The sequence below is a fragment of the Natrix helvetica genome (assembly GCF_964273705.1).
Source record: "Natrix helvetica genome assembly, chromosome: 2".
NCBI classification, from domain to species: Eukaryota; Metazoa; Chordata; class Lepidosauria; order Squamata; family Natricidae; genus Natrix; species Natrix helvetica.
Genome location: NC_138552.1, coordinates 110,365,924 through 110,386,750, shown reverse-complemented (window position 1 = coordinate 110,386,750; position 20,827 = coordinate 110,365,924). Strand labels below are relative to the sequence as shown.

The 20,827-nt window shown below is 41.5% G+C and overlaps 1 protein-coding gene across 1 annotated transcript; it reads right to left on the bottom strand.

Moving 5' to 3' along the window:
- Positions 1 to 452: 452 nt before the first annotated feature.
- On the bottom strand, positions 453 to 20,661 carry ENO2 (enolase 2). The gene is made up of 12 exons (XM_081943673.1): positions 20,531 to 20,661; positions 14,003 to 14,105; positions 10,265 to 10,360; positions 9,959 to 10,017; positions 9,097 to 9,166; positions 6,729 to 6,862; positions 6,079 to 6,301; positions 5,741 to 5,938; positions 5,431 to 5,632; positions 5,203 to 5,311; positions 4,184 to 4,242; positions 453 to 1,543 (listed from the first exon to the last, which is right to left on the bottom strand). The coding sequence occupies exons 2-12, from the start codon at positions 14,085 to 14,087 to the stop codon at positions 1,474 to 1,476; spliced, it is 1,305 nt and encodes a 434-aa protein (XP_081799799.1). The 5' UTR covers positions 14,088 to 14,105; positions 20,531 to 20,661; the 3' UTR covers positions 453 to 1,473.
- Positions 20,662 to 20,827: the final 166 nt, after the last annotated feature.

Here is a 20,827-nt window from a genome sequence, read left to right as displayed (position 1 = left end):
ATGGTGCTCAGAAGTAGTCATGGGGCTATCAAGGCTAACAGTCACTGACCCCATAACTTCCACGAATTGGGCCCCCCTTTTTAAAGCCAGGCAAACTGATAGCCAGCACCACATCAGGAGGCCCTTCTTTTCAGGACCTCTAGGGAAAACAATAATAGGAGAATATTTTCTCTCTGGCTTAGTGAGAACTTTCACTTACTTGCCCTGCATAATTTAGCATTATTTTAGCAGGATCTACCTTTGGAGCACAGGTATAGACAGGTTCTTCTTATGACCAGCCTTCCTCAGCTGGTCCCACTAGCTCCACTTGTATTGTCAACAAGCTCCAACTTGAATCTTTATGTCTTGAGTCTTCTGGAAACTGTCAGATGCCTTCTAGAGTATTTCACCCATTTTTAGAGTATTTACACTTCCCACGATAAATAACAGATATTCAAGCAAAAGCGGGAGACTCAGGGTTGAAATAGAATTTAATTGAATTGAGGTTTTACTTGTTGGTTACTTTTTTCTGGATATTGGGGTGTGTGTTTTTTTTCTCTTCTCTTTTTTCTTTTGTTGTTTGTTATTGGGTGAGGAGGCAGTTGAACGTGAAACCTCTGTGGCTTAAAGCAGAAATGATAGCAGAGCAAGAGGGAAATGGATGAAGAGGCAGAGAGTAAAATGTGACCAAACATCCAGGCAGCAATGAGAGGGAGAGAGATCTGAGCAAAGTGCTGATTGCAAAAACATGCCCACAATGCACTACCCACAGCATCCCATAAAACATGGCACACTAATCCAGTATATCATACCAGACATCTTGCCCTTCACATTCAGAAACAAAATGCAATTCAACCTTTGGTTGAATGAGCGCCTAACCCTAGATGCAGATTCATACAATCTACCAACCTACACACACACATACACACAATGCTAGTAATTAAATTGTATTTTGAGGCTGGTAAGAAACATATATTTTCTCACTTGTTTTTTTTTCTCTCTCTCTCCCTGTCACACATACAAATGGAGCAACCAGTTACTGACAATATGCAGCACACAGGTTTAAACACAACTCACAGGGATCAAAACATAGAAGCTGATATTCCAAGGGACAAAACACCAAAACACCATCTTGTATCAATAAGCAAATACAACCTGGACTCCAATTTAAGGACAATCTTCAAGTGTGCAAAATACTGGCCAAACACCAGGGCAAACATGCTGACACCATTTTGTACTTGGGTATAACGATGACTCAAGCAGGTCTAAACAGCAGACACTGCGCAACACAGACAAAGCTGACTTGCAGCACTGCATCATGACAGGCAAAAGGAAGCGTCAGTCTTTGCATATCCTGGGCAATTCCAGTGAGTGGGTCTAAGAAGACCAGGAGCAGGAGAGTGTGGAACAAGGACGATGGAAGGTGTGATCTAATGGGCACTCAGAGTCTGTGCACTGAAATAGCAGGCATGGCCGGAATATGCCAGGATGCATTTATAGGACACTTGGATTACGGAAGTTGTGCCCAGCAAAGCGAGCTTCATCACCAAGTTCTTCCTCAATCCTGTGGAATGCAGACAGATAGTTAATGAACTGTATTATGGGTATTATGGGTATCGGCCACATACTAGATATAATCCCCAAAAAGTTAATTTCACGTGAAATTTAACATTGGAACACCTCCTTCTGTGGAACCCAACGAAGGACAGTGTACTATAAAAGTACAGGCTGTGAACTGGAACCATTTCTTATTCAGCTCCTGTTTTTACATTCAAAGCTCTTAATGGCTCTTTGTGAGGAAAATACAGTTCTGATGGGAAAATGTGTTGTGTTTTTTAATTTTTTTTCTTGTTGTTGCCACTAAATAATTCCAAAAATGAGGGCCTGATGTACTGCGTCAGCATCTAAGTTTGGTAGCTGTTTCATTGACTTTATAAAATAGGCCACATGATGTGCTAAGGCAAATGTGTCAAACTCATGGCGTCACATTGTCATCAAGTGATGTATCACAACTTTTCCCCCCTCTGCTAAATGGGCATGGTCAGCACATGATGCATCCAGCCCACGGGCCGCGAGTTTGACACCCCTGTGCTAGGGGAAAAAAACCAATTCCTGTAGGCAGTGATCGGTCTTTCATATTGCTGTATTGTAGAGGAATATTCGCTCATTCCTCCATGCCGCATTGCTACACATCAGTCACACTTGAGGTTTTTATTGCATAAACAGCTCATCTTAGGCATCGTGCCACAATATTTCAGTGTGGTTTAGCTATGGACTTTGGTTTTGTTATTCCAAAACACTGAATTTGTACTTTTTCATGCACTCTGTTGTCGACTTATTAGTATATTTGACATCTCTGTCCTGCAATTATCAAGCTTTCTACCACGGTATCACTTTCAGTGATGCTAAACATCTACTTTCATTTCAGCTTCAGATACCCTTCTCTGATACATAGCAGAATCCATGTTTTCATCAGTGATAGCAAGTAATTCAGATTCTGAAGTAATAAAATCTTCAAACCACTACTGTTGCTATGCTTCATGATTGGTCCCAAAGTTCTAAACTGAATAACAGAATAACAGAGTTGGAAGGGACCTTGGAGGTCTTCAACCCCCTGCTTAGGTAGGAGACCCTATACCATTCTGGACAAATGGCTATCCAATCTCTTCTTGAAAATCTCCAGTGATGGAGTATCCACAACTTCTGAAGACAAGCCGTTTGCTTGATTAATTGTCCTCACCATCAGGAAAAGTTGCCAGCTTGTAATAAAATATCCAGTTGCCACCAGATGTACAGATAGATTTGCTACTTAAAAGAGTTTAAACTCATCTGTCCATAGAACATGCCTCCACAAGCATAAAGGTTCATAACAGGCAATGGCTTTTCACCTTGCTCTGAGGCATCCATTGAGGGTTGAAATAAGCAAGAAAGCAGTTGTGGCATCACAGTCCAAGCTCCGTCTCTTTTGTATGCATGTACAAAGGAGTGAAGTTTCAGTCACAATGTTGCAAGTGCCATCTTGCCTATTTTGATCCTCCAGTGGAGTCTGCTAATGCTATTCTTCAGTGAAGCTCATTTTATCTTGGGTCTCTCTTGATGATGAAATCAAAAACAGTGGTTTTAGCTACAATTAGAACCTTGGCTATCTCTTGGTTTTATCTGGGACTCCTAATTTTGTGCTATGCTCTTGGTATGTTTTTGACAGAATAGTAATTCTTGGGAACATTAATTATTGTTCCAAATTGTAATTTCATGACTATCAGTTTTTCTGCACCATGGCCTTAACCCTCTGGATTCTGGTTCATAAACTGGCTGTAAATGAAGCTGGCTTAAAAATGTATTTCTGAGCTGTGTAACCTCTTCTTCTGCTTTAGCCATGGTGTTCTGCCCAGATGCGGACTATGATTTCCTATTGGTAGATTTTCCTGCTTCTTTATCCCCACTACCTGTGCCAGAAATGCAAGCATTAACCACTTGCCTTTCCATGGGCTGGTCCTTAAGAGCATGATTTCCATTGACAAATCTCATTTTCCATTAAAAAAAAATGCAGTAAGGAAAGAAAAACAGATGTGCAGGATGTTTTGTTGGGTACTACTAGAAGACTTCCCTTTGGAAGCCCCTAAGAATTTGGCCTAGAATAGCAACTGAAAGAGACTCCCTGCTGTTTCCATCATAAGCCTGCCTTCAGAATGATTCTTAGAAGAGAATCAAGAAACAACAGGATAAATCTGCTGTAGTGATGGCCTGGGCCGAAGGCAAGGCCAGCATTATGTAGACCAGGGGTGTCCAAACTTGAGAACTTTAAGACTTGTGGACTTCAACTCCCAGAATTCCCCAGCCAGCATAGCTGGCTGGGGAATTCTGGGAGTTGAAGTCCACAAGTCTTAAAGTTCCCAAGTTCGGACACCCCTGATGTAGACAAAGGTAACATTGAGGATGCCAAGCTATTTTGATGACGTTGTCAATCACCAGAGCACATGTATGCTCTAGTGCTGTGTCTGTGCTTGCTTTGCTGTGCAGTAGCAACAGGATCTGATGAATCTCTAGCAGCAAAAGTTCCCCTTTGTTATATTAGTCCAATCCAGTGGGACAGAGCTCTACTGGAAGATGATGCAGGTTGATATTTCTATCTCGCCCAAACTCACTCACCCCTTTTTTCTCACTCACACAGGCATATCCACTTTTCTTCCCTCACATTTCTTACCTCATTAGCTGATTATATTTTGCCAGTCGCTCAGATCTACATGGAGCTCCGGTTTTTATCTGCAAAGGTCAATGTCAATTCAGTAATATTTTATGGAGATTCACACAAACATGTCAATTATAGGCAAAGGCAGCCCATCAAGAGTAAACATTTTCTGTGTTTATCTGAGCTCTGTCATGATATCAAAGGTGTATGAGATGAGGAATATACCTAAAGTAAACTTTTTTTTGCTAACTGCACAACCTCAGCAAAAGTTTGCTTAAAGGGGGGAGGGAGGGGGAGAAGAAAGAGCCCATTCTCTTGTTACCAGAACCTGGCCTCTTTATTTTCCTCTGATCCCTTATTCTGCCCCAAACTTGTTAGCTGTCAAGCAGGAAGCAAATGGATCATCTGCCCGCCCCCAGAAGTTCAATGCCTAGAGGCTTGTCAGAAGAAATTGAGAAGTGGGAACAACTGGATCTTCACTGCACAGTGTACTTAGCTGACATGTTTCTGTATTTCTTTAGAGGAAGATATTGAGTTTACTGGCACCAATCATAAATAAAAGAATAACAGAGTTGGAAAGGGCTTGGAGATCTTCTAGTCCAAACCCCTGCTATTCCTACGCTCCGAGCTGACCCCAAGTCCATTTGCTGCCATGTTTCTGCCCTTTCCATTGTCTATCACTTTTTCTGGAAATCTCCCCAGGTTTCAAGACCCAAAGTACAGCCTCCTCATGGAACTGTTTGTTCTGTCCCAGTCTTTTACTTTACCTGGGACTATATTTAAGTATCCAACTTTCCCATTTACACATACTGTCTTCTTGGTTATTAGAGTGACTGAAAGTTTGTATCTGATTTATTGAAATTACTACTCTTTTTAAACACTTTTCATACATTTTGCTCCCACAATGCTCATTTGTACCAGACACCATATCAATTCTGTCTATTAAGATTCTGTCTCAAGAGTGGCAATATTCTAGCTCTTGCCTGCTTCTTCCCAAAAGGAGACAAGACATGATTTCCACTACGTAGACCTACCTGCCCAGTACAGAGTCCCACCACCAGGTCAGCAATGAAGGTGTCTTCAGTCTCCCCTGATCGATGACTCACCATCACCCCCCAGCCATTCTCTTGTGCCAGTTTACAACTGTAAGTGAATATAATAAACTTAGTGGGTTTGCCTCCCGAAGATAATCTTTGGAACTGTGAATGGGTACTTGATAGCACAGTGGCTGTTGGAGAATGGAGTGGTTTAAGGCAACTCACGCTTGAATAGCTTCAGTGACCGATCCAATCTGGTTGACCTTAAGCAGTAGACAGTTGCAGGCCTTCTCTTCAACCGCGTGCTCAATACGTTTGGGGTTGGTCACTGTCAAGTCATCTCCCACTATCTGAATCCCTACATTAGCTGTAAACTTTGACCAAGCTTCCCAGTCATCCTGATCAAAAGGATCCTCAATGGATACCACTGCAAAAAAAAAAGGGGGGGAATGAGAAAATCACAAAATGACTGCAAATAGAGGAAGTCTCAGTGTTTTTAGCTTCATAGTGAGGCTGACCATATGTAGTTACTCACCTGGATAGTCCCGTACAAAGCTCTGATAGAGATCACCCAGTTCATCAGCAGAGATGTAACGGCTGGGATCATCAGGGGATTTGAAGTCTAAGTCATATTTGCCATCTCTGTAGAACTCTGATGCAGCTACATCCATGCCAATCACAATCTTATCAGTATAACCAGCTTTCTCAATGGCTTCCTTGAGCAGCTCTAAAGCTGAAAGGCAGAAATGGAGGCAGGTTATTTAGGAAGGGAACATGTCTTTAAAGGATTTAGAACATCCCTTCCAAGTGAGATTTTCAAAGACTTCTCTTTCAAAGTACAGTAGCTCTTAGTGCTGTACTTTTTTTCCTCACCTTCACTGTTCTCCAGGATGTTTGGGGCAAAGCCCCCTTCATCTCCTACATTGGTGGCATCTTTACCATACTTGTCTTTGATGACACTCTTGAGATTATGGTAGACTTCAGCACCAATGCGCATGGCATCCCGGAAGCTTTCAGCCCCAACAGGCAAGATCATAAACTCTTGCATGGCCAGTTTATTTCCAGCATGGGATCCTCCATTGATCACATTAAAAGCCTGGAAGAATTTAGCAACAAGAACAAGAAGAGGAGATCTTCAGTGTTATATCTTAAAGCACCATACTAGAGTTGTAAATGATGTTCTGAAATTGTTTTAATCATAATGGCTTCTTTCATCTCTAAATATCCTAGGTATTATGATTGAATAAAGAGGTGAAGAACATTTTGTTAGAAGTATTTTGCTTTTACGTAGAACTAAAATACCATATTTATAACCCTAACCCTAAAGATAAGCTTTGAAGTTCCTACAGTATATTTAATACGGATATAAAACTAGCATGCATGCAAAGGACTATAAAGGTGTATGGTGTATTGGGGAAAATCCCGTTCTTTTGGATCCTTGTTCAATCTGTTGTGACCTGACTCTCTGCTCCATACCTCAGTTTTATGGGTGTGAAATCAAGAAAACATCACCAGATTCTTACAGGGACTGGCAGAATGAGATCAGAATTTCCAGCCAGGTCAGCAATATGACGGTATAGGGGTATATCCTTCTCTGCAGCGGCAGCTTTACAGACAGCCAGGGAAACACCCAGGATGGCATTAGCTCCAAATTTAGCTGTGAATTTTGCAAAATGGATTAGAATATAGCATAATCAGAGATTACAGCAAAAGACCTTTGACCCAAAGATTTTACCAGTATCCGGCTACCCCACAGCATCTGCTACTAATCTGGCCTGGGGTTCCCTGCATGGCTTTGATAGTAGCTTTTAATTTTGCCACAAAGTTTTCCATTGGGTTTCTTACCCAAGAGTAGTTTGCAAACAGTTGTAGTTCATTTGTTTTCAGAGGGAGGCTAACACTTCCCTCCTCTGCTCTTCAGAGCTCTTCAGCTAGAATCCATCTTTGGTGTCCTAGGTTTCCTCTCATATACCAGAAATGTATTTTTGCTGGTCTCTCTTCACCTGGCTGTTGCTGCTAAGGCCCATCCAGTAGTGGGTTGCTCCCGGTTCGGCCTGGTTCTGCCGAACTGGTAGTAGCAGCGGTGGGAGGCCATGCCCACCCGCCCAGAACTGCATGCACAGAAGTGTTGCGCATGCACAGGAGCAAGCCCGAAACGGTAGTAAAAATATTGGCAACCCACCACTGGGCCCATCCCATGTGAGTATGCTTATTTGCTCTAAACTACACAGAACATACATTCAATCAGTATTGGTTTGGAGCCACTGTGTAGAATCTCCAAAGCCAATCCTGATAGGCTTTTGCATTTGATCCTGCCAAAATACATCCACTCTAAGCACTACTAGGGAAACAATCCACAAGGAGAGTCCAGCATCAAAAGCATGTACTGCAGGGGTGTCCAAACTTGAGAACTTTAAGACTTGTGGACTTCAAGTCCCAGAATTCCCAGCTATGCTGGCTGGGGAATTCTGGGAGTTGAAGTCCACAAGTCTTAAAGTTCCCAAGTTTGGACACCCCTGGTGTACTGTATTCAAAACAAGAGAGAGAGGTCAGTTTAGCAGAACAGCGTTATACTGGTCTGCCCTGTTGCTTTAAATGGGATTGGTTATGTGCTTCTATGAACCTCTTCCGGACATAAATTATTTGCATTGTTCTCTGCAGAGAGAAGTCTAGCAAGACAGTGGCAGTGCTTTGCAGCCTAAATCTACCCCAAAGGAGTATGGGAAAGAATCAACAGATAGATTGCATTGTTTCCAGTGTGTGTGGAAAATGGGAGGGGCTATTCCCTTTTTGACTCATCGTTTTCTTTCTTATTTTAGTCTGATCTTTTTTCACTTTCTCATCTTTTTTCTTCCAACTTTCATCATTTTACTTGAAAAATTCCAGAAATTTCCCTTGCTCCCTCAAAATTTATATTGTGGTGAAGAAGATTTATGTAGGAGTAAGAGATCAAGAAAAATGCAGTACAATTCTAGGTAGCTTTAGCTCATTCAATTCGATCGGAATTCTTCTTCCCATTAATTCTCTAACATGGGAAAGAATCTATTTTGGGACCGAGGTTATATTCAGCATTGCATGGCATGGTGCGAGCTGCACACAGAAACTGCTATTGCCAGATAAGATGTGTTGTGTCAAACGGGAAAAAGATGACATCAAAGCAAACCCAAAATAGTGTACAGTATATGTTTGTATTTAGGAAGCATAAAATAAGAAACAAAAATAAATGTTTTTTGCCTTCGACTTTAGACAACCTTAGCAACAAAGAATAGATTAATGTAGGAAGTGGCATAGATAATGATAACATATTTGATGTAATTGTGTCTTTTGGGACAAACGGACTAGATAAGTAAGCTTCAAATAAGTGTTGCTTTTTCATCCAGTTGCCTTCTTATATTTGTGATCTTCGGCTCTGTTTATCATACCAATAAACAGATTTTTTTTCCAGAACTGAAAATAAAGCAATTTAAGGAGGGGTTTTGTGTGTTGCTTTGCTTAAGCCCTACCATCTTCTCTTGCATTCAGAATCTGAATTCATTTGCTGGCCCCAATCCTTTGCCTGCTTTAATTTTTGGATGTTTGTCAGTTTACTAGTCTCAATTTGCCTTCTTGCTGGAGCGTAAGAATACAATGTGAAAGGAGTGGTTTTTACGAGCTGTGTAAATAAAAACCTCCCACTCTCAATTAATCATGATTTTGTTCGTTTTTGACTTTTGAATGTGGATTGAAAGGAATACAACAGTACTGCGATTCCAAATTGCAGCTCCCCCCATCCCACTCTTGCTTCACAGTTAGCCATTCAGTCTTAGGCTTACTGGATTGTGCTACTCTTTTGCCATCCCTTCATGATCTTTCCCCCAATTTTTTTTTAATGAAGAAAAAAGTTGGGTTTACATTTATTCTCTGTGCCATCCAGTTCCAGCATGAGGTTGTCTATCTTCTCTTGCTCTACAACCGAAAATGCCTGAAGAAAGAAAGATTCATCTCTTAAATAGAAGAAATCTGGATAAAGCTACCTGGTAAACTACTGTAGCAAAGCATTCATTGTTTTGATTGAACTTCATTGGGGGAAAACAAAATCTTCCATTTTTTGATATTACCTATGTCTTTATTTTTTGCCAATAAATAAAATGAGGGGAAAGGAAGGCTGGAAGGAAGGAAGCACTTCCAACTGTCACCATTTTCATGCTCCACATCTACAGAAACCGTTTGAATACAATCCATATTATCTCCGCTTCTCTCATCTTGCAGAGGAAAAAATTAGGAGCAAGAATTACTATCCAGAACTGAATGTTACAGGTTCAGAAGCAAAATAAAACCTTTTACCAGAAAGAAAAGAAAGAAAGAAAGGAAGGGAGGGAGGGAGGGAGGAAGGGAGGAAGGACGGAGGAAGGAAAGATTAGGAAGGAAGTTTCCCTTACACGATTCAAAGCTAAGGAGGAGAAATGAAGCAATAGTTCCCTCTAATGGAGAAACAAAGTGTTGGTTTTTCAAAAACCTAGCAAGCCAAGCCATCACAACCATGCCCAGTTTTGCAGTATTTCAATTATACCATCATCGAGCCAAAAATGAATCAGATTGGGTCTGCAGTGCTGTCGAAATCTTGGGAAGTCAGAAATTCAGAACTGATTTCAAACTGTTAACAAAATCCTGGTATGAAAGTGCAAGGGAGAGAGAGTTGCGGGGGGGGGAGGGGGGAGGAGAGAACACGCATAGAAGCAAAATATGAGAAGATTAAGACTAAAGGGCAACTTACAGAGTTCACAAGAGCAGGGGCAATAGTGCTGTTGATGTGATCCACTGCCTGCAGAACCCCTACAGACAGGGGAAAGATGCAGAGACACACAGAGGGAGTCAAATACAAATACAGAGAGATTGTGAGTCAGCTTTTCTGAGTCGTTTCGGTTTGCAGAAATTTTACACCATAACATCTGCTGTTGTTGCTAGTTCGAAAGCAGGTGGCAGTCTATGTGTACACACAGACACACAAGTAGGCATAAACAACCAGTGTTCTCCAGAATTGTTCCATATTGTTTGGTAATTCCAGTTTTAATGTCCCTACCTTTGCCAAGGAATCGGGATTTATCATTGTCACGCAGTTCCAAAGCTTCATAGATGCCAGTGGAGGCCCCGCTTGGTACAGCTGCCCTGAACATTCCTGAGAAGAAATCAGAATACGGGTAGTTTTAAAGTTGCCAAGGTTAGATACCCCTGGTTTAGACCACCTAAGCAGTGAACTATCTCTTCTGGTTACACAGTTCCTTCATTTAAAAAAAAAAAAAACAACTTTAAGTATATCATAATTTTTTAAAGACATGGTGAAAACCATGTAGGCAGCAGTGACGTGCAGTCAGGTGAGGCAAGTGAGGCACAGCCTCACCACTCTCATCATGAAAAAAAAAGTAAAAGGAAAAAGCTGAGCTAGTTACTGCCTCACTGTGGATGACTCTGCTTAACTGTTAAAAAAAGCTGGAAAAGGTACGTGTGGGCTGGAGGGAGGGGGAGGAATTCAAACTTCATCCTCCTGGTGCTGTGCAGGGCTTTGGGCAAAGGCTGGAGGGAAGGACCCTGGCTCGCTTGTGCTCTCCCTCCCCAAGAGTAGTTTGATTGCAGGCAGAGCCACGTTGTGGGGCCAGTGTGTGTGCTACAGCATGGCTCTTTGCCTGGCTTCCTGCCTCCTCCTGTGGTCTCCTCACTGGTGCTCTCCCTCCCCAAGTGTAGTGACTTCCTCCCCAGGCCCCCATTCATTTCTCTCTCTCACACACACAGCTGGATAAAACTATATAAAAATCTAGCCCAGCTTCACTGATTACAAGTTTGAAAAGGCAACGTGGCTCCGCCTGCAATCAAACTACACTTGGGGAGGGAGAGCACAAGCGAGCACTGAGGAGACCACAGGAGGAGGCAGGAAGCCAGGCAAAGAGCCATGCTGTAGTACACACACTTCCCCCCAGCCTCTTTCTTTTGGAAGGCTCAGATCGGCTCCCCTCCAGCTTCTCTGCCTCTCCTCTCACCCCAGCCTGCCAGCAGGAGGTGGTGGGTGGGCTTTATTGTGTTCCAGGCATTTCCCACCCAGACAGCAGGCTGCATTTGCAATGGTGGAGGTGTTTGGGAAAGGCAGCAGGGGAATGGGGGGGGATGGCAGAGGAGCTGCTTTCAAGCCACTGGAAAAGATATCCAATCCAACTTTTGTGTGTGTGTGGGTTTGTTTGAGAGTGAGTGAGAGAGGGAAGGGGTAGGAGAGATAGTCCAATCCAACTTCTGTGTGTGTGTGTGTATGTGTGTGTTTGAGAGAGGGGGAGGAAGGGAGAGAGGGAGGAAGGAGGGGAAGGAGAATAAAAAGAAAAAGAAAGAAGGAGCAAAGGAGAAAAACAAATGCTGTCGCTTTAAATTGGAACTGAGCATGCCTGGCTGTGGAATTCTGGGAGTTGAAGTCCACAAGTCTAAAAATATTTGAAACCCAGCACTGTGTCAGTGCCTCACCAGTCATAAACCTCACCGCACGTCACTGGTAGGCAGCATGGTTGACCCAGTTATTCCATAAGAAATAGCTGTACTTCAATTTTCCAAAGTTATGGCCAGAGCTACAACTATATTACAAATGTAATTACAATATATTACATTAATACAATAGTAATGTAATTAATGCAATTATAGTTATTTAAACTATGCTAAATTTATTGCTTCAGCAATGATCGGTACCTATCTCATATAAAAGTTCTTAATCATTTCTTTAATAATTAATTCCGAAAACTAATATGCCATTTTAAGCATCCCTATAAGTATTTAAGATTCAGTGTGACCTGGCTAGTAGATGCCTCAGAGATATTTCTGAGAAGACGCAACTGAAAACATTTCTTCCTCTCTGTGTGTTTTAGTCTTTTGGAGTCTTTGAAAATGGAATCTTATAAATTATCCAGCCAACAAATAGGCTTTAGTCAATGGCCAAGCCTTTGATCATTTTTTCTTTCCTTTAAAATTCATTCCTACTTACAGACTTGGCCTTCGCTTATTTTTTCTTATTTACTAAGTTTTTATAGCTCCCAATCTTCTACAGCATTTCTGTTGCTATGCAGAGCTTTCACTTGTTTGAAGAGCATTTTTCTTTTTTCTGCTTTCTGTTTTTATATCATGAACTTTTATTTATTGTACTTGGGAGGTGGCTGGAAAAATTGCTTGGCTATTTAGTGTCAAACCTGAAGCTGACCTGGCCGAAGCCATCTTGGAGCTTCAGTGCTGCCACATTGGAACAAGGGATAGGGATTAGAGATAGCTGGGGTTATGTAGTCAAAATAAAATGCTTTCTCTTGGGAAACACGGATGTTCTCAAACCTGGCAGAAGGAAGGAGTGATGTCACCAGACCAGCGGACGCTACTTTGATTGGGCCATGTGATTGATTGTTTGGGGTTGAGGGAAAAACTTTCATTTTTAATTAGGTGAAAACCAAGGGGCCCTTCAAAGTTGGTTTTTACCAGATAAGTGCCAATATGATATTTCCAATAAAGCTATTCTCTGAGGAATCCACCTGCCTGGGAGGTTTTGCTTGCGATGTATCTATTACTTGGAACCCTGACATTTACTCTCTGACATATTTTGCTTCCTTTTGCTTCAGAGGGTTTTGGTATTCGATTTATCCTTTTTAAAAAAATATAGACTAGCCTTTTAAAAGCATAAATTATGGTTTTTGTCACTACTGTTATTGTCTTTCTTTCCCTTCATTTGCTTTCATTTCTATTAATCCAAGGTCTCTTTTATAGAAGACTTTGGTACAGTTCCAGATGGTGGTTCTAGAATGCATATAATCTGAATACAATTACAGAATATGAATTAGCATGTTGATTTTCTTCCCAGTTGATTGCAAATATATTCTAAGCGTAACATTTCAAATTTGTGATTTAGGGCCCTGGAGGTCAATGAAATTCGGGATCAGGATGGTATTCTGTTAACAGGATCCCCTGCAATCTGCAGGTTCTTTCTCCTTGCTCCAGCTTTGAAGCTCCAAAACACCATAGGTAAAAGGATCAGCTTTTAGTCCTGGTTTCTTTCAGGTTTTATTTTATACCTTCTTTTCTAAACTCTTTCATAGTTGACATTTTTGTGTAACTATAGGTACATATTGCAAGTATTTCTGTTTCTTATATTGATCTCCGGCTGAGGGATTAGCAGTCTTTGATATTGTAGACACATCTGGAATTTATGGGCATGTTATGGGCACTGCCACAAAATGGCTGCTCTGGAAGGTTTATCCATTCACAAAATGGCTGCCTAGGTGACTATGGTTAGTCACAACACACTAATTAACCACAAGAGAAATGGATGACATTACTACTTAAGGTTTATATTACCACACTGCTTACATTTTGTCTAAATAATCTCTGTTTCTCTTTCTCTGGATGAATGCTGGAATTTTATGTGATGGGCTTTATGCCATATAGAGGCAGAAAATTTCATCAATTTACTTCCAAGTAAGGTTTTACACTATCATTGTTCTCCTGCTCATGAACTTTGACCGGAAACTGATGGAATTCCATGGAAGTATAAATATTAGCGTCCTACTTGTTTACGTTTTCCAATCACTTCCATCTTTTTGCCTTTTGATTACTAATACTAAGAGTCCTCCAACAGAAAGCATTCCCATAGAGATGGGAGGAAAAGGAAATATTGTTCAATCCTTTTGTCATTTAAGGTTGGTAACACTTGACTTTTCCAGTTCACTTCCTTTCAGTAGAACAAATCAATTAACTCAATGCATGGCCTGCAGAAAAAGATGCAAACTGCTTCTTCCTTGTCAGCTTGTACCTTTTGAGGTATACAAATCCACCTCGACAGTTGGATTCCCACGAGAGTCTAGGATCTCCCGAGCACGAATCTCCTCAATGGACATTGTGGAAATGGGATTTTCCTGGGGGAGAATAAAGATAGAAAGCCCAAGAAGAGAATGGAAGACAATGAGTTAGCTTCGAAATTTTCATCTTATGATCTTTCACATCCCTGTTCCCATCAAAAAGTTCCTCAGTTAGAAATAGAATTTTAAGTGTACAAACAGTGTAAAGAGTGTGAAGGATAAAAATATGGGTAGTTGGTAATGCCATAAAAGTCTTACATTGTGAATACAAGTATGACATATATGTAGCCCTGGCTCTTAAAAGTAGCTGGTGCAATTTTCTAAGGTGCATTTAGGCTGAAGGCGTATCTCCCAATCGTGCAGCTGCTGTGCAGATGAGTCAGCCAGCCCGAGTCGAACACTCTTACTCCCTACCATCTGATTTTGGAAAGGCTACAGCAGGTCATTTGCTTTTCTGGTAATAAGACCCTCTCAGCCAGAAGTCTTTTCTTTAATCCTTCAATTTAAGGACTCCCTGGGAGAAAAATGCTCTCTGTTCTTCCTATTCAGATGTTTCATGGTTTTGTTCCTGGCATTGAACAGACACACTGAAGTTGCATCCTTGGGAGCAATGGCACAAATGAACGACTGTGTCTCTTTCCTGGTGGTCCAGGACTTGGTAGGGGCTCCTCCCACTTAGGATAGGGAACCAAGGATATCGCACAGATTTGTACCATTATCTTTAGTTGGAGCAATTTCTTCAAAGAGAAAGACATTTTATATAGGCTTGGAAGTAGTTATACTTTTTTTGGGGGGGGGGACTGCCTCAGTGGTGGGTTGCTGTGCATACACCCCGGTACAGGTGTACTGGTGCCTGCTAGGAGCACCAGGTATGATTCCGGTAAGGTGCTCCGGAGGGCCCACCCGCCCGCTCTCCTTACCTGTATTTGACCCAACCGGGCCACTTGTGCAAGCGCACGGAGCATACGCCAACTGCGTGACGCTCCGCCGAGCAGCTGGAGCATCGTGGGCGGTGGGTATGCATGCGCGTGCTGCACACGTGCATGTGGTAAACTCCCAGCCCCTTTGCAGCATACCGGTTGCAACAGGGTCCGGAACCCACCACTGGACTGCCTGTACCCTTGAGAGAAAAGTAGCAGTGCAAACAGGCATTTCAGTTAATGTGCCCTATTTTTTTTTCTGCCCTGGCTTCCAATGTCTTCTCTGCATAATATGTGCACACCTGTTCTGTGGGCTGCAGTCTTACAAAAATTTGCAGTCTCATAACAGCAAGACAGAGGCATGAACTTGCCAAATGGATCAGATTGTCTCATAGGGGACAAGGTGCTGCCTCGTCATTCACAGAGCCAGCCCTATTGCTGGCTATGGGAAAAGGAACTGTTTCATGGCAGTTCAATATCAAGAGACAAACAGCTGGATATCATTCAGCCTGACTTGCACTTCTTAAATTACAGTCAACTTCTGCCATCATCTGCAATGGAGTAAGATAAATTGTCAAGTTTGAGAGCTTTGGCTTTTGCTATGGAAATGATGCAGGCACCATACTAGCATTAGAAGGAAGGAAGGAAGGAAGGAAGGAAGGAAGGAAGGAAGGAAGGAAGGAAGGGAGGGAGGGAGGGAGGGAGGGAGGGAGGGAGGGAGGGAGGGAGGGAAAAAGAGAGAGATGTTCAATCTGCTTTTTCCTCAATTCCCTGTTGTGTTTTCTTCAGAGGCCATTTGCCTCTGCTTCTGACCATGATTGGAAAGGTATTCTCAATGTCTATTTTTCTGCTGGGTCCAATAGCATTGACTTCAGCTTGCTCCAGCTCCTGAGGCAATTCAAGTTGTCTTTATGGTGCTAATGTAGGATTTATTACTTTATTCTGACATCTCCAAAAGTAGCCTTAAGCCCATGAATTATGTTCATTTTTGTCACTTTGGAAGGCAATCAAGTAACTGGTAGTAACAGATGTAAAGGTAGTATGGGGATTGACAATGGGGGGAGCATATGCCATGCTGATATTCTGTTTGACATAAGGATGGATAGCATTGGGTGGATAGTACTTTGACTCAAGGGCGGGAAAAGACTAGAGACCTAGCTGACTGCCACAAATGGCTGATATCTACTTCGTCACAGATTATGCAGTTAATGTTTCCAGATATTATTCTGTTAGTAGAATGTGCTTTCTTCTACTTTTATATCATCCCAAAAAGAGAATAGGCAGCTGAAAATGGGGGTGTTGGATTTATTTGAATTCAAGAATCAGAAGGCTTTAAAAATAATTTATTTCCTCCTGCTTTGGTCCCATTTCCATTCCCCTCCAATCCTACAATTTCCTTTAGAAAAGGATGCTGTAAATTTAGGCATGAATTGCTTTGATCACATACCAATTGGTTCTTAAGGTCTCATGCCATAGGCTGATACTATTGATAAGACACTTTCTACTTCTAACCCAAACTTGAAAAAGCACAATAAATTCTCCGTAATGGGAAAAATTCCCTTGGCTATCAAAGAAAGAGAATTACCGGTATGTTAAAACTGATGGCAGACGTATAATAGAACCCAAGCAAATTTTAAACTAGTTTAAAAGCTAATATGGCTGTGCTGTATCACATCTTCAACCTATTGAGTCCAGTTCTTTATTTTCTCGGTAGCCAGCTATATGCTTGTGGGAGGCCTCAGTGTCAGATGTGAATACAATAGTATCCTGCAGTTCATGTTCCCTAGTAGCTGAAGAATAGCTATTTGGCTACCGTGGTTTCTCCAAACAATTATGGAAATTGTATTTTGATGAAGTAGCTGCAGATTCTTTGTCAAAATTCCTCATTCAATACAATGCAATTTTTATAAATGAAGAAGTAACAATGAATGACTTGAAAAATTTGGACTCTAGCAGTACACAAATGAAGGTGCGTTATGCTGTATGAGGCATGACCAGTGCATCAGAGGTGGCACTAGGCAAAAGTAATAACATATCACAGAGGATTAAAGATGGAAAATCCAGATTTGGACTTCATGGCAGAATCTATTCAGGATGGTCACCTGTACAAATCCTATTAAAATAAAAAGGAGCTATGCCATAAGGAAAGTAGGACAGTTTACCACATAGAATGTGATTAGGACTTTCCTATGAATTCCTTTATAGCTCAAATTGGATTCACCTTTTAGTACTGTTAATCCACCACAGGCTTGCTCCATTATGTTAATAACTATGTAGTATACTGCTTGTGCGGCATAAAACTAAATTTAACTGTAATTAAAACTAAAAAACAGGTTATTCTCAGCTCACCTCTGACCCAAAAGAAATCCGAAATCTTCTGGTTCTCTGTAAGAAACTCCAGATCTCTGCAATTCTTGAAGATGGGTAGTTTCCCCACTGATAAGTACTACATTTGGTCTCCCTTTTCATCTGATAGACCACCCATCTTCAAGATGGGTTTCCAGCACTAGACAGTAGCAGGAGATTGTAAGTTTGGCCACCTCTCCATTTAAGCAATGTAAAGCTTTATGTGGAAATGTCCTTGCAAGACAAAACATTAATCTTCTCCTATTTTTAGAGTTCTTTAATGGCATTAGTTTGAATTTATACTGTGCACACTTCTTGATTGCAATGATGTGGAGGTAACAGTGGCCTTTCCAGATAATACCATTATTGTGTAGTATCCAAAGTGGTTGTGTGTGTGCGTTGCCATCATTTAACAAAGCATGTGCTCTTTACAAGAACTGAAACCTTCCCAGGCAACGCAAACCCTATACCACGAAGCATTATTCATAATTCAGCATGTTTACAAGTTGAAACATTTGGCTCTTGTTCTTCTAGATCTGCAAATGTTATTCCTAAATTCTGAGATTGATCAGAACCAAACCTACATGTTTTGAACTGTTACTTTACAATTTAAGAATAAGAACAGTAAAGACTAAGGGAAAAAGTTGCTTTCTTAAATGAATTTTAGCTTCCTCTGAGGTCTGTGTGCTTTTCTCCTTTTTTTTCTGCATTCATAGAATAGACAAAATATTCACAGCCTTGCCTCTGGTAAAAACTAAATTCCTCCTGTCCCAGCACGTGCAGTTTTACTGGGGAAATGAAGAATATAACAACTTATTTTCAGTGGATGTATTTATTTGCTACGAAGCACAGCTTCATCCTTTAACCATTTCAGGTTGCAATTTTAATTATACTTATTTGGAAGTAAGACATTCTGAACTTAACTGTTTTTATACTTCAGCAGATCTATACACATTTCACTATTCTCTCAGCTCCTTGAAGAAGCCAAATGCAGGTAACATACATAAATACAGTATGTACAAATAAATTATTAGTAGAGCTAAGCAGCTCCTCAGGACTAATGCCTTACAATAAAGAAAATTTTAATTTCTCCTTACTAGATGTACTCTTATTTTTAATTAAATAGGCTCTTTACCACTCATGCTATTTACATTTTATCTGAACAACTTACATGTTGTAGATGCAAGACAGGTGTTTGACCAGAAATACCAGTAATCACACAGAGGAGCTCTCATGCCTAAAACAGGCACAGGTTTATTGTAAAAATTACAATTCCTTCATGAACCTCAGAGCCCCACTCACAAAATTCTTCCTTAGCTCCAATCCAGGTCTCTGAGAGAGCTAGGCCTATTCTTACATCCCTATAAGATTGTGTTATGTGTCTTCTGACCATCTCTAATATCCTGAACATAAAGATCTCAAGAATACAAATGAAGTGTTCAGAGGAAAAAAAGTCAATTGCTTCATTAGCATGAAAGCAGGGGGTCTACCCATTCTTATCAAAAGCCCCGAAAGTGGGCAGATCCAGAAAAGAATGCAGAGATCAGCTTCCTTCCTTCCCAGTGAAATCTCCTTCCAATAGTTAGTTGAGTTGCCTCCTTGCTCAACCATCCCCTTCTTACCTGCTGCTAAACTGTATTTTTTTTTTTTTAGCAATGACTATAATCTGAAAAGAAGCCAAGAATGATGAAGCCATATTGCCCTTTAGTGTCATCAGGAAGATATTTATGGACATTCCTCTACCTGCACCACAGTGATGGAGATGCCAGGCTACAGAGCGGAATAAAAGCCACAATACGTCTAGGAAAGAGAGACCTAGGAGACTGGGGGTGAAGGCTGACCCGGAACGGGCAAATGAAAAGCGTGTAGTATAAACTGTAGCAGTTTATACTACACGCCTATCCATTTTAATCCATAAAAACAGCAGTCACTTTGCAAGAAAAGTCCTCAGGGTATTTCAGTGTCAGTCATTAAGGCTGGGATTTTCTGGTCCCTGAAAGTATATATTCCCCTCTCACCCAACATTCTGACCGGTTATCCCAGACTGTTGTCACTCTAAGATGGCAAGATTCAACTAGCTTGGAAATTTCTCTGTTCAAGTATCAGGAGATTATTTATTTCTTCTCTACTTTCTGTCATGTATTGATTGGCATCCATATTGAGGAATCCATTAGTCTCAGCATTTTTTTGGCAGAGTCCAAAGTGTAAGCAATCTAGAATTTTCTGTTCATCAATCCTATTGATGCACTTGAGTCATTCCAGTACTGATTGAGGTTAGAACATTTTATTAGTTTGTATCTTCTGCTTGGACCCCATCCTTCAAAAACTCTTAGGTTCAGAAAAACTGGGTTTTTTTCAAACCGCTTTCCTGACCCCCAGTCACATTGGTCGTCGTTCTTCAGTTCCTACTACCAGCTCTCTCTTTCCTACTCTCCCACACAAGTACTTTCCAAACCAGCAATAAGAAAAATCAGAGGCATCAGGAGCAGTTTGGTTCTGAAAGGAGGTCAGGCTCAGATAAGCAGGGATAAGGATTGTCCAGGGAGGGGGACAAGGAAACACAATTGAGGAGCCCACGAAAGCCACGGGAAGCTGTTTGAATGTTGCTGTGTCTGCATGGACTGCAGCTCCAGGCTTTCGGATAAGGTACTGGTCGCACGCAACCCATCCACATCTTCATTTTCCCAGATGCCAGCAAAAAGATGGAAAGCACACCACCATCTTAAGATGGTGCAATAAGAGATTATCAGGCCGCCATTGCTTTCCTTTCAGGATCCCAAAGTGGAACACAGGTGTCCAATGTATCACTCTGTGTCAATCACTGTTGTGGTACAGTCTGCAGTGGCACCATCTACTTGCCTACAGCCGGTGATAATGGGAAAACTCAGCTTGATCCCTAGGGTGGAAAAGACGTGTCAGGTTCCCTGCACATCTCTGTTAACGACGCATCACTTTTTTTGTCTCCAACTCTCAACTCCACAGTTCTGATCGGGTATCACAAACACAACAATCAGAGAGAGGAATTTGCAGCCACCAAAGGTGAGACAGAAAGCTCAGAAGGTCATGTGCTAGAAAGCTAACATGAAAAAAAATTCAGAATGGCAAAGACAATATTTGTAATGCTTAAGGGAGTAATCTTAAAGAGGTAATTGCTGAGAACCAGGTTTAGGTCACTGGGAGGGGGGGGGACAAGGGAGATACAGGGATGGCACTTACCCTCCTAGTGCAGTGCTGCTAAGAGGAGTTAGATGGTGAGCTGAAAGATGCAGGACTTGGAAGGGAAGCTTCTGTATCCTCTGAGCCAGTAGCTGGATGAGCAGCAACAGCAGCAGTGGTGGGATAGTGCCGCTCCTGATAGGGCCAGGATGGCAGCATGTGACCTAAAGCTGACGATGAGTCAGGATTTCTAGGGAGCTTTGCAAACAGCACGTAGAGGATGGAGCGACTCGGGAAGGGAGGGGGAGATAGTGCTGCAGAAATGGGATGCCAAAAGCAATATGCTTTGACTTGCTT

Bases quoted from the DNA above. Each gene is read 5' to 3' on its own strand.
- ENO2 (XM_081943673.1), bottom strand. From the start codon at position 14,087: ATGTCCATTGAGGAGATTCGTGCTCGGGAGATCCTAGACTCTCGTGGG. The intron at 6,863-9,096 runs GTAAACCCAACT...CAAAATTCACAG, and splicing joins GGATGGCACAGAGAATAAAT to CTAAATTTGGAGCTAATGCC. The intron at 6,302-6,728 runs GTAAGAATCTGG...AAATTCTTCCAG, and splicing joins ATCTCATTCTGCCAGTCCCT to GCTTTTAATGTGATCAATGG.